The 15,940-nt window shown below is 41.8% G+C and overlaps 1 protein-coding gene across 6 annotated transcripts in view; it reads right to left on the bottom strand.

Moving 5' to 3' along the window:
• Positions 1 to 457: 457 nt before the first annotated feature.
• The window catches only part of LOC110979241 (tubulin polyglutamylase TTLL5-like), a 100,837-nt gene continuing 85,354 nt past the window's right edge, over positions 458 to 15,940 (bottom strand). For all 6 annotated transcript variants that reach the window (XM_087132522.1, XM_087132546.1, XM_087132545.1 and 3 more), the window contains 3 exons: positions 13,507 to 13,682; positions 7,252 to 7,388; positions 458 to 4,691 (listed from right to left, as the gene is read on the bottom strand). In XM_087132522.1, the coding sequence (XP_086988648.1) occupies positions 4,663 to 4,691; positions 7,252 to 7,388; positions 13,507 to 13,682 (342 nt within the window). In that variant the 3' untranslated portion in view covers positions 458 to 4,662. The remainder of the gene's footprint in view (positions 4,692 to 7,251; positions 7,389 to 13,506; positions 13,683 to 15,940) is intronic.

The following is a 15,940-nucleotide window of genomic DNA, read 5'->3' as shown; positions in this document are numbered from 1 at the left end:
AGTTTGACATTGGACATTCCCATAGGTTTGTACAGCGAATGTCCGAATGGCAATTCACGGTACTTGTAAATGTCTAATTTCTAAAACATGAACATTTGCTGCACAAACCTATGGGAATGTCCACTGTGTCGAGAAACATCCGACATTCGCTGTCCAACCAATGGGAACGTCCAATATCAAACTAACTTAACTGTCATAACATATGGATGTGTGATGAGAAAACAATATTCCTTCAAGGAAAAAACAGCCTGTTACTCGAGTTTGGTAATTTCACAAGACTCATCCATTCAGAATATCTAAAAAAAAAAAAAAAAAAAACAACCGACCGACCGACCAAACACACGCTTGCACACCCACCCACACAAACCACAAAAAAACCAATACATGTAACACAAAAAAACTCGCAGTTACCCCCAAAGTATCCACACCCTAGAACACAAACACTCCAAGACAAGGGTTTAAATCGATCTTATTTATTCTCAGATCGTGCCAACATATTTACAATTTAAAAAAGGAATTATTTATAACACGTCAAAAAAGTTATTAAAGTACGACACAGCACATTGCTGGGTTTGCTGACGCTGCTGTTAATTAGATGAGGAACATCCAACAGATACAGAGATGAATGATCCCGTCCAATATAGCTTAGGAGGCAGGGTGCTGCATGGAGGGCTGAAGGGTACGGGCCCACACAGGAGGGGTACCGGGCGTACACTTACTGAGGGACTGAGTGATGTTAATGTTATAATCATGACAAAGTGTTCCCATGCGCATTAGCTTTATCACGAGGGGAAAGGGATCGCAGCCATAGGAAAAGGCTCCCTAATGTACATGTACATCCATGCCCGTCACGGTGTACACCGAGGCCTTGTTATCCCTTGAGAGGACATTTGGTCCTCGATTGCCCAACTTCTCCCCTTCACTTGACAGTGGCGTGCTTACATGTCCATCCGGCAAGCTGTAAACAGCAGGCAGCCGAACACCTAACCCGCTAGAAGCAGTGTACATGATTTTAATACACAGACTTACACAGCATCATGTTGGACCAAGCATAGTTGAATTTAAATATGTGGAAACAAAAAATCTAAAATAATCACCCCAAAGAAGGGTCATACTTTGCAAACTCTTCCCCCTTGGTTTATTTTAATCAATACTGCATAAAAGGTGCATAACAGATGGCACCAAGAGATCAAGGGGAATTCCTCGGAGTTCATCACTGACAAAGCAATGTGACCGGTGGATGGGGAAGTTACACAAAGTGTTACCTCGTTGAACCATAGAGGAACCGTTGGTGACCGCCCCTGACCCACGGGACACGCAGGGAACTCTAGCTTTCCTTCCTTCATGGTGCAAGCATGCTGCTCTTTTTGTGGATATGAGAACGACAAATGTCCACACACTGTGTATATCATGAAGACGTTGGGTACACAAAGAGTGTTAACAGTGTTGATAAGTATTTTCATCCAGATTTGTTAACTGCACATGTGCATACGAATATCCACACTAGACGAACAATGTTACGCAACGGGAGAGGGTGGAAACCCAACCTGTTCATGGCACACACACATTGCAATTTTGTCCCTTCCGAGGGGCTCTCCCGACCTCTTCTCTTAATTTTTGAAAAACCCGAACTTCACACAATTTAAGCTAATTGGCTTTTCTCCTCCTAAAAACGCCTGCAAATGAAGAAGTGGACTTCTGGACATGTCTCCCCCCATCATATTTTGGGTGTGGGAACAAAAAGACGGCAAGTGGTGATGGGAAAAGAGTGCAGCATGCCGTATTGCCATATTTTGACAGGCGAGATAAAAGAATTTTTTGTAAATATATTTTCCTCCCAACACTGAAGCTTTATACTCTGCAAGAGCTCCCTGATAATCGATAAACAAAACAGAGATTGGAGGACATTAAAATTGGTTAACAGGCGAGACACATAGGGCCTGTGCATGTTGCAAGACGCAGTGTCAATTCCTCCAAAGGCGGCCAAAGTCGGAAAATGAAATTTGTGTCATCTTCTGTCATCGTATTCCCTCCCCACTGTCAATTCGTTGCACAAGTCGCCACCAATTCAAAGGCAAAAGTTCACTGGTGTTAGTTCACTAACTAGTGTTGCATGCGGGTTGTACACTGGTAACATACACCCATGTGCTCACTTCCCACTTCCCCAATCCCGAAGGTCCTGGTACGTCCGGTGTGGACATGATATGATATTATCATCTCGCCGGAAGACCTAGCGTATTTGTGCCCGGACTACTACGCCGACAGGAACTACACACAACCCCACCGCTTGGGCAGACATCCTGATGGGTCTATTGTTTCCCGTCGTTGGTCGGCCTCCCCACCCAGTCATTAAGGTTGCCACGGCAACGGGACAACAATAGAGGGGGAAAAAGGCAGCAACAGTATATTTCGTCTGGGCTAAAAAGGGTTCTCACTGAATACGTCGCCATATGAATGCAGTAAACAAGCCTCCAACACGCATGCTAGGATGTGGATATGATAAACTTCAGGCCAATGACCCTTTAATCTACAGAGTTTACCAGAATTGTTCCCAATGAGGGCTACCCTGTAACCATATGAAGGCAAACTACATGTATTTACAATTTAGCACAGAAAAAGAGTCGGGTCTTTAAAAAGACCTTTAATTCAGGTCTGAATTATTGCATATTCTTTGGGTTGAGTAAGGGAGAAAAAGGGTAAATTAAAAGTGAAAAGCAGGTGTTTTGTGTGGAGGTGAGAGGATTTGAGCACAGCACACACGTGTTTGATGGGTTGGTTGATGGAGGTTAAAGGGGAGGAGCAGGTTGGTTGTGTGGGGGAGGGGAATCGATTGGGAAAGGAAAGACTGATGCCATAGCAATGCCTATCCGCTTTACACTGTTTTATATATATCGGAACTTAACACTGAAAGAAATCACAAGTGTAAATGTCCCAAATTGAGAAAGTGACCATCATGATCACATCTTGAAAGTACATGTAGTGTTTATTTTGAGGGGTGTGTCTTAAACTCATCAAGCAACTGCGGTACTCCCTGACTTCTTTCCTTTCCCAATGATTTCCTCCATCAAAGCATTCTGAGGATGGCCTCTACCTAACCTTCTTCCTTTGGCTCAACTTTTGTCCTGTCCCAAGCTAATTCACCTTCTACCTCAACCCAGCAACGGGGAGAGAGCTCCCGTGGGCCTGCTGCTGGGGCCTATTCATACATCACTACCTCAACGCCCCCCTCCCCAAACTACCACTGACTACAGCGCTGTGTTCACTGGTCGGGGAACTGAGATACCCCGCCGCTGTCATAATCGTCTTGTGGTGTTGCCTTACATCAGACCCAGCATGACTACAGATCGCATGCCGACTCCTCCTGGCGGTTTGCCTCAACCTGCCAAACACCAGGACTTGAAACCTCCCCCCCCAGGGTTTCTGTTACATTGTTATTGTCTGGCTGCCCCACACTCCCTAACCTCCCCCTTGACCGTTCAATTTCAGGGTTCATGTAGAGTACATTAATGTTATTTAGGCATTATGTGACAAAACCATAAACACCTACGACTCAGAGAATGTTTTGATTACTACCCAGATATGGTATCTCAGAGGGTTCCAAATGTGACCAATGAGAACATTAACTCTTTAAAAGGTTTCTCCTTTCCCTGTTTTTTCCACCAACTGTAGTGTAAGGAATAAGCAGTGACATACGGCAGGTACTGACAGAAACCTGAGATGGGTTTTGCTTCTCGCATTATTTGCAATATTCAGAGAATTCGGTTCACTGGGGGTTGAGTTTCCACAATCACCTGACCTTGTCAAAAGGTTGATTTGATTTCACAGAATAAAAAAAAAATGCTATTAAATCCAAATCACCTGTTAGGTGTGGTTGGTTAAAAGCAAACTTTGGAAGCAAATGTGGGGCCCGTTCTAAAGATCCAAGTTTTGTCAACTCATGCCCTCTATATCTCATTTTTATCATCAACAAAGTTTGGTTCTCAATACATTGAGAACAGAATTCCATCTGACTGAATATTCACTTTACAGACATCTGACCGATGCAAACTCCAGAGTCATTTTGGACGCTTCCCTCAAAAGAGAGAACAGTTCAGAAATTGACTGTACTTGCTATACTTTCATTGAGGTGCCACTCCCTGATTCCTTTCCTCCGATATCCTGGGCCAATTTTCCCTGGCAAACCTGGACAAAAAAACACCGGTCAGAAAATGTTGGGGCCCCAGAGAATAATCAGCCAAGAACTAGTTCCATTTTGATGGGTAACTGTCTCCTCAGCATACATTTTGCAACGCTTTGCAAATTGCTTTGGCACTGCATGAATTTTTTCCCTGGTTGACATTTTCCCAAGTCTACAGAGCACACCTGGTTTACAATTCAACACAAAAATGACAAACTGAATTCTCATTAACGCTAACAGTCCTTAATCCCCCAGCAGTTCCGGGATTCAGGACTGGTAGGGTTTGCAAAAATACCATTCTATCCCCTCATCTCCTAATAATCGTGTTATTTCTAAAAACAAAAAAAACCAAAACAAATACACTAATTCTGGTGGGAGGCATCGGTGGACAGGAAGTAATCTGGAGGACTGGAGTCGGGACAGGCCACACGCATCTGATCCAAGGAAGGCAAGCAGGTAGGATAGACGGGCAAGTTGGATGATCATCAATGTCTAACAACAGCAGACTGGTAACCTGAATCAACCAGACAAGAGAAACATTTTTTTTCAGGGCTTTGTGTGAACATGTTGTCTGTATCCCTGGCTTTATCCGAGAGCACTGGTGAGAGTTGATTCTGTTTGCAGAACATTGCTAGGAAAACACAAGATGCTGCCAGTGGTTCTAACATAACGCACCATGAACAGATGAAGCAAAACTAGTTAAGGGGGACATGCCATGCAGTTTATAACACAACCCTTGAAAATACACTTGAATATTTCCATAAACTTTTTTTCTAATTTTTATAAGTTTAAAAGGTATTTGGCTGCTTTCCAGTTTTTATGCTTTCAATTTTCAATATTCATGAGCAAAACTGTGATGTCATTCTGGGAAAGAATCCTCAAAGATATACACGAGCACCGTCAAATGAGGCCATGGGTAACAGCTGAGTACACACCTTGTGATTAGTCCACCGAGGAAAACACATAGGTGTTTAAAAACCTTATTGCATGTTCACTTTGTTAATCTAATTTCTGATTATTTTCTACAACATTAAAAAATAAAAGGAAAATAAAACCAGCTTACGGCATAAGTGAAACAGAAATTTGTGACAAAAGTATGTAGGGGCCTTTCAAAAAAAGAATTTATCAAACATTACAACTACAAAAAGCCAAAATATTTTGCCAATGTTCCTGAAAATTGTTTATTTCTCCCACCTTAAATTACATACCTCTGCCCACACACAATAAATACAAACAAGTTTTTACAACTGCTCATTTCACATACGTGAATGAAAAGTAAGTTTTTCTGGGATTTATTTCAAGAAAAAAACAATTGCACTCTTTACTTGCATCTGACTTGCACCAGTGTAGAAATGCAAATGATGAGTAAGACTGTAAGTAGCTGTGTTTAAGCCAACAGCAACAGATAGAGACATACGGTTGGACAAACAGCAATCACCAGATTTGTTCGACATTAACCTAACCTCAGAATCCGTTCTGACAGTGTGATCCGGTTCTACCAGATGTGTAAGCTGTAGATTCACTTCATTTTCTTGGGCAGTGGCCCATTTGTTGCAGGGCACACCAAAACAATTGGGTTTTCTTTGTGACCTATTCTTTTGGGGGAACCTTAATTGCAAACAGATTTGTTGGGCCACCACCGTCAAATACAAAAGGGCAAGTAGACAGATTTCAAACGTCATCTGTATTTTTGGGAGCAGAGAGCCTACGCAAGGTGGGTGGCGACACCCTGTTTCCGTCAAGGAGAAAGAGGGAAGGCACTCCAAAGAAGAACAGCCTTTTATTGGGAATGAAGTCACATGAATGAGTTTATTACTGAAATGTCATCTCACTCTTAGACCGATTTGCTGGCTAAGACGGATTTCTTTGCATTAACTGCGACCAATTATTGCTCATTGGGGAGACAATTGGGAAGTACTGGGTGGCCTTAGGGGTTTTTGTCTTTCCCTTAATTTTGTCCGAAGGCTGCCTCACAAAAAAAAATATAAAAAAAAAATCACCGGATACTGTGGTGGGACCTTTTTTCACGAAGGCCAAGACTTGCGGCTGGCCCCTAAAAACAGTTCCGATTTTCAATCCATCACCACTGATGTCTGTTGGGAAATCATAACTGATCACAAACAAGTGGACACAGACTACTGAATCACAAGATCCAAATAATAGGAACATGTCTGGAAACAGGCCAAAGATATGGAGCACAGTCACCCAGCCAGAATGAACCCGATCACACAGGCTGGCGTGGGCCGGCCTAAGTTCTGATCTTAACCCCCCCTCCATGTGATACTAGTTAAACTTCAATTGGGCGTATCATTGGATACACCGGTGTTGATTGTCCAACTCTCAATGAGCACGTCATCAAGTGGGCCCACATATACGAACAGGTAATACATGTCTGGGGGATATGGAAAGTGGATTACTTGACAGCAACCTGTGCAACTCATTCAAACTGGCCATCATATGGGAATAAAAAAAAACCTGACGGCATGCAAACTCTGCTTTGGAATGAGAAGTGGATTACGGAAAAAGCGCGGAGGGGGTTACACCTGATTCTTGACAGAAAGAGCATTTCTTTCCACAAAAAAACAGTGCGTACTTCAATTTCATTACGCTTACATGTGATTACCAGCAACAAAAATGTAATGTTCCCCCCAAAGAGGTTGCAGCTTTTGTTTTAGGTCTACAGACAGCAAGTGGGAGTCCTTTTCTTGACACCTACGAAATAAAATCTGCCCAAAGAAATTTTGCTCACAGTTTACAAAAATCCACAAACAGTAAAAAAAAAAAAAAGGAAAGAAAAGGATGTTGGTTAAGGTTCAAGAAACGAAGAAGATGGGGTAACCAGACAAGACACAGGGAGGAGGTGTCTGAGAAAGGAAATATTATTAACAATGAGAATTGGAGTCAGTTTCAGAGAAAGAAAAGAAGCTTGTTAAACACAGTAGCAAAACAGGCAACTAGCTTTGGACCTACATTTTCTTGGATCAAACAATTCTGCTTACCAACATTTATCTCGATTAAATGTTCTACAGGAGAGTATACCAGTGAGTAGCAGAAGAAAAAAAATCAGTGCTTACCAGAGTTGTAGATATTGCTTATGCCCGAGGAGGGAACCTTGGTGGTGCCTGTCATATTGTTGTACTTCAAGCCTGAGTAGAAGGTCGGGGATGGTTGGGAAGGTGCCGTGGGGGAGGGCTCGTCTAACTGGGTGGTCCTATGGTGGGCAGCACCAAGGGAATAACCCACCAGAGAAAGAAGTTATGAAAAATAAAATTGTTAAATATAAATGGATACTCCATATGTAGCAGATATTTTCGTCTGATACTTGTCTGGCTCCACTGACAGAAATTAATCCATTGGGATGTCACGTGCAAACCTGGTCCAAGCAGTCATGCTTCCTGCAAGTGCAGGAATGGAGGGGGGGGCCATTGATTGGAAATGGCTCCAGGAAAACTGCTGCCAACTGAGGATTTGGAAAAGTCGGCTTTGGAGGAAAAGGAGGTGCTACGTGTACCATAAAATCCTCAGGGAAGGAGAAAATTCATGTTTATGGCGATGAAGTTATGAGGTCATGACTTTTTTTCCTGTCTTCTTTCTTCTTTATATACACAGTACATTGAAAACATTCGATTAGTAAGTTTACAAAAACTGCTCATCACTAGAATACGAGAAGTACCATCTGTCATACTGACAAGATTTTGACAAGATAAAAGACACAGACTCATTGTGCCAGAAGACAAGATTATCAAACTGACAACGCAGTCAGGGCGCTGGGTTCTGGTCAAAGCTACCCCTTGTCTGCTTCATACTGATAAGATATTGCCAACATTCTGTTAATAGTTGAGCTGTTAACTATGGTGTGCACTGGTGTACCAATTCAAACCAAGGATCCGACTGGCTCAGTGGTTGAGTTGGTAAGACGTTTGAGTTAGTAGCCTGGAGGTCGTTAGTTCAAATTCCACCAGGGCAAGCACATGTGTTTTTGTGGTGTTTTTCCCCACAAGCTGCCGGTAAGCATTGAAAATTATATATAACAGGCCTTGCCCCCACCCATTATATATAACAGGCCTTGCCCCCACCCAACGTATATTAATAAGCACTGTATGCTCAGTGCCCGTCCGAGAGCTTGCGAAAAAACCTCGCAAGCTTACTCTTACTCGGGTGGGACTCGAACCCACGACCTCCTGCTTACTAGTGCAGATGATGAAAGCATTGAAAAGTTGTCCCTTAAACAAGTAAATTCAAGTCAGTAGAGACGATAAAGCAAAACCAAATTTTATCTAGTCATTATGATGTATACTACTCCCTTGTAACATCTCTGTATTCATCTCCCCCAACCTCATTCCGATTCCACCTGATAAAGAGGACCATGCATGGGATGTGGTGTACGTTTTACAAAGCACTGCAGCAAGACTTTTTCCGCAACCATTTATTGACTTTGTTTCCCCTGTTCTGCCTGTACACAAAGTAGAGAAAAACCAGAATATTGAAGCTAATATTTAGAGATCCAACTTTCACCAGGAAAACAAACTCAAAAATTTGACAGAGTGTCTCCTTTTTAAATGGATCAACCAGAGGGAAAAGCACCATTCAGAACCTAGCAAAGAGCAGACACAAAGAAGATAATGTTGAAGCTACACCCCGGGAATGTTTTCTTTGCAGATAATCCAAATATTATTACAAACATATCCGGCCAGTAAACTGCTGGATCTGGTGAGAATAGTAAGATACATCATTTTGGGATTGCTGCACCTCAGTCAGAGAAAAAAAAGTTGTCATGAAAGTGACAATGGTCAGGTGTGAAAACCCTACAGGCTGTGTACGTACATATGTATCTAAAAGGCGGCAACATATAAAGTAAATGTCAGACAACGGTAGTATGCTGTACCAATAACAGCTCACTGAGCCTGCATCAAGGCTGCTGGTGCCCAAATGTTAAGTTTGTTTTTCTAGGACCCTCGAATTTCTCACAACATTCACAGTCCCCAGCAGGTGAGGAATTCCCCACTGAATCACGGCCAGGCCCTGCGACACAGGGTTGTGAAATCCCTCCATGAAGGGTTCACGGCAACAGCAGGCTTGTGAAAATACGGCAGGAATCGAGCATTGGATAAATGCAACAGTGTAAGATTTGGACAGTGGCTGGTGGAATGAACACGTGCATATGCACGGGACGTGACCGTGGCTCCGTGATGTGATGTGACAAGCTAGGGAACTGCAGTCTACTTGTCTGCTTATGTTGGCTCCCGCACCCTATTGAATGTGCCAGGGAGCATGGGAGGGGGGGGGGAGGAACAACCTTCTGGGTCTCATATTCATTCAGCCACAAATGCACAAAAACATGCTGGGCAAAATTTATATTCTGAGCATAACCAGCACAGAAAAAGTCTCAGCAGTATGCGTTACACATTGACTGTAAGGGGTGATAACCCCCAAAGGAGCAAGACCTTTTATTTAATTAACGATGAAAAGCAATTTCTGGGATCATTTTACATTCCTTTATTTCAAACCATGTAAAAACCCCGAAAATTGAGCCCCACTCATTAGAAAGGTCAAAAAGGTAACATGACGAAATTGGCAATTTCTTTGGCCCACCAAAAATTTGGTTCTGGATTTGCCCTTGAAACTAAACGCTATCAAGGCTTAAACCTCTTTCTATTAAGCAGATTTTGTTCTGTAAAAGACAAATAAAAAGCATGTATTCTTTATTGAGCGTTGGTCCTTTTTTCCATATTAAAAACATCAATACATACATGTATATGTATCTTTCTTTCAGGACTTTTCTTGTTTTAAAATCTTGCTGTTCAACATCCAGCAAGCTCTGATGATACATTTGAAGAAGCTGAAGCTTCAGCAATGGGGCGCCATTTTTGGTGATCCAAACTTTTTACCCAAAATTAAGTGGACGATTGAGCAGTGACAGTTCTGACTTAAGATGTGACGAGCTAACATTGCTACATGTATGTGTCTTGGCAAGGTTGGAAGGTTACAACCTGATTACTCCGTAATTGAATTAGGGAACACTGTTGCTCAACCTTGAAGTTGTCCAAGACTTATGTTTTGGCTGTATGTGCACTCACTGCATGCATGCATGCCGTTGGGGATGCAGTACCGAAGAACAAACATCAATGCAGGCTCAGTTCTTGACTTGAGGATAAGACAGGCAAAAAAAATAATAAATTTGACAGCGTTCTCTCCGGCCAATGTTTAACATTTTCTGAAAACTCTGGAGACAAGGAAAACTCTTCCATGCAATTGCAAGCCTGTCTATATCCCATCTAGAACCTGCCTATATCCTCTGAAATGAAATCTGATTGGTTATTTTTACTGACTATAATTCTTTTTTCTATAATACTGCAAGGGTTTCTCAACAGCAAACATGATTTACACTGTGGGTCTGAAGCCTGAGGACACTTCCAGGAAAAGATGAGAGAGGAAAGTTCAGGTTCAGGTCGCGAGAACACCTTGGAATAACTTTCCAGGGAAAGACACAGCATCACTGCAGACAGTAAAATCTCAATTCACTTCTTGACTTTGGAAGAACAATGGAAGAACTCACAAACCCAAACCATTCAGCAGAAAGTGCAGCCTCATCATCAAGCTTATGCTGGAATAAACCTATTTCTGTTGACCCCTCTTGCGGTGTTCCTCATCTGCAAAATGTTACACATCTGTGCCAAGGACTGGCCCCCTACGTGCCATAATGGAAGGATTGCAAGCAGGGCCCCTGCACTGTCACCAACATGACGTCCCGCGGATCAGAGGACAGATGGACAGCAAACACTCATCCACTTCCCACGCAGGCATCAACCAATTAGATGAGCATATTTCTGGCCGTGAGAGGCAAACAACATTATCTTCCCACACACTAAGTGGTGCAGATATGCAACCGCAGTTAAGACTTTAATCCACAACCTGCTCAGACATTTCACAGTTTGAAGTTCTTTCATAAGCTTTGTGCTGTGAATGAAGCCTACATTCCCATTCCCAAGGCCTCACATACAGTTCATTCACAAAAACTCTGTGATACTCAGAATGCATTTATAATGTCCCCCCCTTGGTAATAGAAAACATTAAATTTTTCCATCAATGCTTCTCAAGCTAGCTCCCTTGATCCCTCAGTACGTCAATCAATAAAGCCAGCCAAATATCCAATCAATTAAATCTTTTAATACCACTGATTTTCATTCAAGTACACAATTCCTTTGTTGGGGTGATAAAAATGACATTTCATTCTCTGGAAATGACGGAGTGAAGGACTTTGGGACTTAATGCAAGGAAAACTGTCTCATTTTAATATTTCCATCCCTTTTTTTCTAATGTACACTCTGGAAACAAATCTGCTGACTTCAGTGTAACTACCAGATCAATCCCAACTGACATAATTTTTTCATGTAAAAGGAGTTAAAGTGGGCATAAAGGGAGTTTGAGTGGGCATAAAAGAAGTCAAAGTGGGCATAAAAATCCCTTGCCCTGGCCAGCATACATGTAGATAACTGTCATGAAATATAACTGGGTACCGCCTACATCGGTAAATAACCTACACGGTGCCTCACCGTTCGTGCTTAGCAATTCTTGAAATGCAGTGTCACAAGAAAGTATTCAAATGAATGTGGATTGCGCTTGACGTTGCATTCTCTGAAACCGCTCGGATGTTCTGAAGGAGCAGTGCATACTGAGTGGCCGTGCCTACTTTGCTATTGCTGCTGGTCAAACTAAGAACTTGTTCTACAGTGTACAATTTTTATGAAGATTTTTGTTTCTGCACATTTTTATGCTTCACATGAAATGCTACGGGGGGGTGGGACAGGCAAAGAAATTAAGGTAAGAAAAAAATTGCTACATGATCGTATCAAGTTAATCATTTCCTTCATGAAAACTTATCTCTATAAACTTCTTCACATTACAGAAAAGAAAATAAAAACCAAAAAAAAACCGGAGAAAACAGAACTAAACTCTGCCTTTGAGCTCCTCAGGTCTAGCATACCCTTCTGTGCCTCACATGGGACAAACATCCTCCATGCTACCATAACCCAGTGACAAGGGGCCTGCGTGAAACTGCAAAAAGACAGGAGCAGAGGGAGAGAGCTGGACGGAGAACTGGCAAGTTGGAATGTTAAACTTGCAGTGGGAGAAATGCCTGGGTCTGGGGCAGCGCAATCCATGGTATGATGATTGCTTCACAGGCTGATCAAATCTCCACTCCCCGGGTAAAGCATGCATAGGCTTTTGGGGTATCACAGAATGCATGTGGGAAATGACTGGAAAGCTTAAAGGGCCTGACCAACTCAAAGTTGTTTCTGTGCTGTGTCCCATTTCACCTCATTTTCACTTCTTACTGGGAATTTATTGGGACAATCTGGTGCCTGATGGAATTTTACACTGCAGACAAATTTGTCTATTCATAATTAAAGTGTGACACCATTCCACGACAACTCAGCACTGTTACTTAGAACTAAAGGTATTAAACAGCATGATTTGACAGTAAGTAGGATGTTTTGCTGCCTTAATTCTTCTTTGGTGATTTGCTGTTGTTCCAGTACACGACTGTGGGTAAATGAGCAAAGTTTTCAAGCAAATGTTTTCAAGGGAGCAAACTTTGGGTTCTTCTAAATAACAGTGTCTCCCTTCATAAACACAGTAACAGCACCCTGGCTTGTAAAGAATTGTAGGGAAAAGTTTGAATGTTACATTGTAAGTCTACAGTGTTAATGCACTTAAGAGGGGTAGAAAATGACACAAAATAATATGTTCCTCAGTGATTGTGTCATAGTTGCAGGGGAAGAGGGCATTCATTCAATCTTACAATTCTCTCGACTTGGCACTTTACTACTGATTACTATACGATAAATACTATTATGGATATTGGATGCTCACATTACAATTTCAACAGTAGGCAACTTAAAAAGCAGGGAGAAATTACTTAAATTTCACACTGTTGACAATCCAGTCCTGCCTTTATTAATTAACCTTGCCTTTTTGGATATAACAGGCTTCAAATATGTTTGGTTTGACATCAGATTTTGAGCAACGGTATTTTGAATACTTGCTATAGCAAAGGGTAAATAAAATTTTCTTAAAACATAAATGTATATCATGAATTTAATAAAGAAAAGTTGGACAATTCAAACATCTGGTGTACAAATGGGAAGTCAAAAAAACCCAAAAATTCTAAGATGCAAAAGACTACCAATGATGCTTTTCAAGTTGAAAAGTAAATCGGTTTCAAGTAAGAAATCAGCTGATCTGAGGTAAATTTTGGTGCATGAGAAGTTGAAGAACAAACGATGTAGAGATCTGAATTTTCAGGGGTCTGACAACTCTGACCTCACCTTGCCATACGTTGAACACTGACCGGCTTCCGGGCCTGAGAGGATTTGACTGGAGGCCTGGGCTTGATCTGGCCGGGGGCATGGTTGCTAGAGTGACCAGTGGGATGACCATTGGAGGCTGCATTCCGCTGGAGGGCCTCTCGAAGGGCCGAAGCATTTGAGTGAGCTTGAGCAATCTATGGTGACAATCACACACTTCAAGCATTCAAACCTCAGATTTAGACAAACACAGAAATCTCACAATTTGGGATCCAACGTCAGAAAGATTTTAAGTTTTAAACAGAGAACTTAAATTTTATTTAAGCATGAACCAGATTTGAATGAATGCATAGCTGTGGTGCCCAAAAAACGAAGATACATAAAAAACGCAGCAAGTAACAATTCAAGTTTGCAAAAAAGTCATTTTAGCTGTTCAAATGCCCTCAGGGAAGGTCAACTTGAACAACCAAAAGAGTCACACAGCATTTTACATGTAAATGAACTACAGCAAGTGACAGAGGTATTCCAGGAAGTTCATGAATCTGTCTTCACATGTGATTGATTCAACGGTACATTTATGGAATGGTGGTGGCAACTGATGGCACTTGGAATGAACAAGCTATAGTCAGACATTGCTTCACACTTAAACAATTTGCGGGAAGCTAATTTTCAGGCCATGGTACCCGTAAGAGAAAGGGTGACCTTAACGGGTTAGCAAAATGCATAAAGAATTTGTCAGACATCCTCAAACCATTGCCCCATCCCAATGATCTAGGGGATTCTAGTGTGTGTTTCCTTTCATTTGTTTGGCTTTGGGGGATTTACCAACCTGACAAATGACTTTGAAACGTTCAAAAATAAAGCCCTACGTATCTTCACATTAAAAAACTAAGTAAATTGACAGGAGACTTTCCTCTGCTAAAATTCTTGACAAACAGCTATACATTGTGGTGTGCAAGTTGGTTTTAAGGGAAGAGTTTCTGAAAATCTGGAGGGCAATGGCTGAAAATTGAAGTAAAAAAGGAAAAACAAAACACCTGTATTTATCTGTGCACATGTCAAAAACAACTTGGGGATTGTACCTGTCGCACATCCATGTACATGTAATACCATTTTGCATTACCAAGCTCCAACATGATGTGCAACAACAGTTTGTAATACCGTCAGACCGTTGGCGGACCTAGGTGGAGTTTTTTTCAAATATATTTTGGAAAGGGGGAAGGCATCCCGAAAGAGAGAAGGTCATAGTACTGACGTCAAAAGAAATAACTACGGGCACGGGGTCTTAGCAGTGGTCCCTTGGGGCATCTCATTTTGATAACTTTTTAGACCTAAGATGGAATCGTTGTCCGTATCGTTTAAACCAGGAGGGAGGGTGTATGATAGCATCTGTGGAAGGGTTGGAGGGAGGTTCCCAACCCCCCCCTGATGCCACCAACACTTCAGACTGGGTGTATCTAAAGCTCAAGTTAGTGATATAAGGCAAATGTGTAGAAAAATAAATGTCCTAATAGATCCGTTACGTACACTGCACAGAGGAACGTGGAATAGTGTTCATTAACAGTATTAAACTTGAAAAACAAAACTGACCGGGGCATCTCCTTGAGGTGGCACTCATCAAGGCATGCATCAGCTGGAATGTTTAACAAGTAGAGCCCATTCAGAAATGAAAACCGACAGCCTAAAATATGACCATATATATGCAGGGTCCATACATCTCACAGAGAATTTTTTTCAGGACAATTTCAGGACATTCAAGGAGTTTCAAGGATCAACTTTTTTCAAGTATATTCAAGGAATTCCAGGTGCTGTGCGAACCCTGATATGTATGTGCCACAACCAAATACCAGTGCCTCTGCAAGATTTAGCAGCAGTCTCATCAATCTGATCATGGCCTGACAAATTTGGAGAAGAAAACAAATATTCCATTTCAATTTCCTGGATGTGTTTCTTCAAATCTAGCCACATCATTACCACAGGTCCCACCTGTTTAATGAGAGCGCATTGAACATCCATAAGGTCTAAAATAATGAACAGGCAGGATCAATATTTCTGTCAAGTTTGCCAATTAGCAGGTGCGGCTGATTTATGAGCCTAGAGTGTTTGTGTCTAGGGGTTGTGCAATTTCTCCTGTTTACGCCAGTGCACTTCCAATATTTGGGTTTCAGTTGGAGCCAAGCTGGTAGCTCACACTAACAGGCTTGAGTGGCTGGCAGTGTGGAATTCACTGGCCTTGCAGGATTAGATGAACCACTTGTAAGTGGCTGTGTCTGCCAAGATGGAAGAAAATCTCTGTTTTTGTCACTCACACCACTGAATTCTTGTGGCTAAAATTCTAAATGTGTGCAGTTTTCTGTTCTAATGGATATCTTGAATGCTCTGTCACTTGAGGATGTTATTTTTCTGTTCATGATTCTCAAATATTTAAAAATAAATTTTGCTGTACTGACGGTCT

This window comes from Acanthaster planci, linkage group LG01, assembly GCF_054643075.1.
Source record: "Acanthaster planci isolate LZ-2023a linkage group LG01, COTS_SCS, whole genome shotgun sequence".
Taxonomy (NCBI): domain Eukaryota; kingdom Metazoa; phylum Echinodermata; class Asteroidea; order Valvatida; family Acanthasteridae; genus Acanthaster; species Acanthaster planci.
The sequence above is the reverse complement of the archived record's forward strand: the minus strand, read 5'-3'. Positions and strand labels throughout refer to the sequence as shown.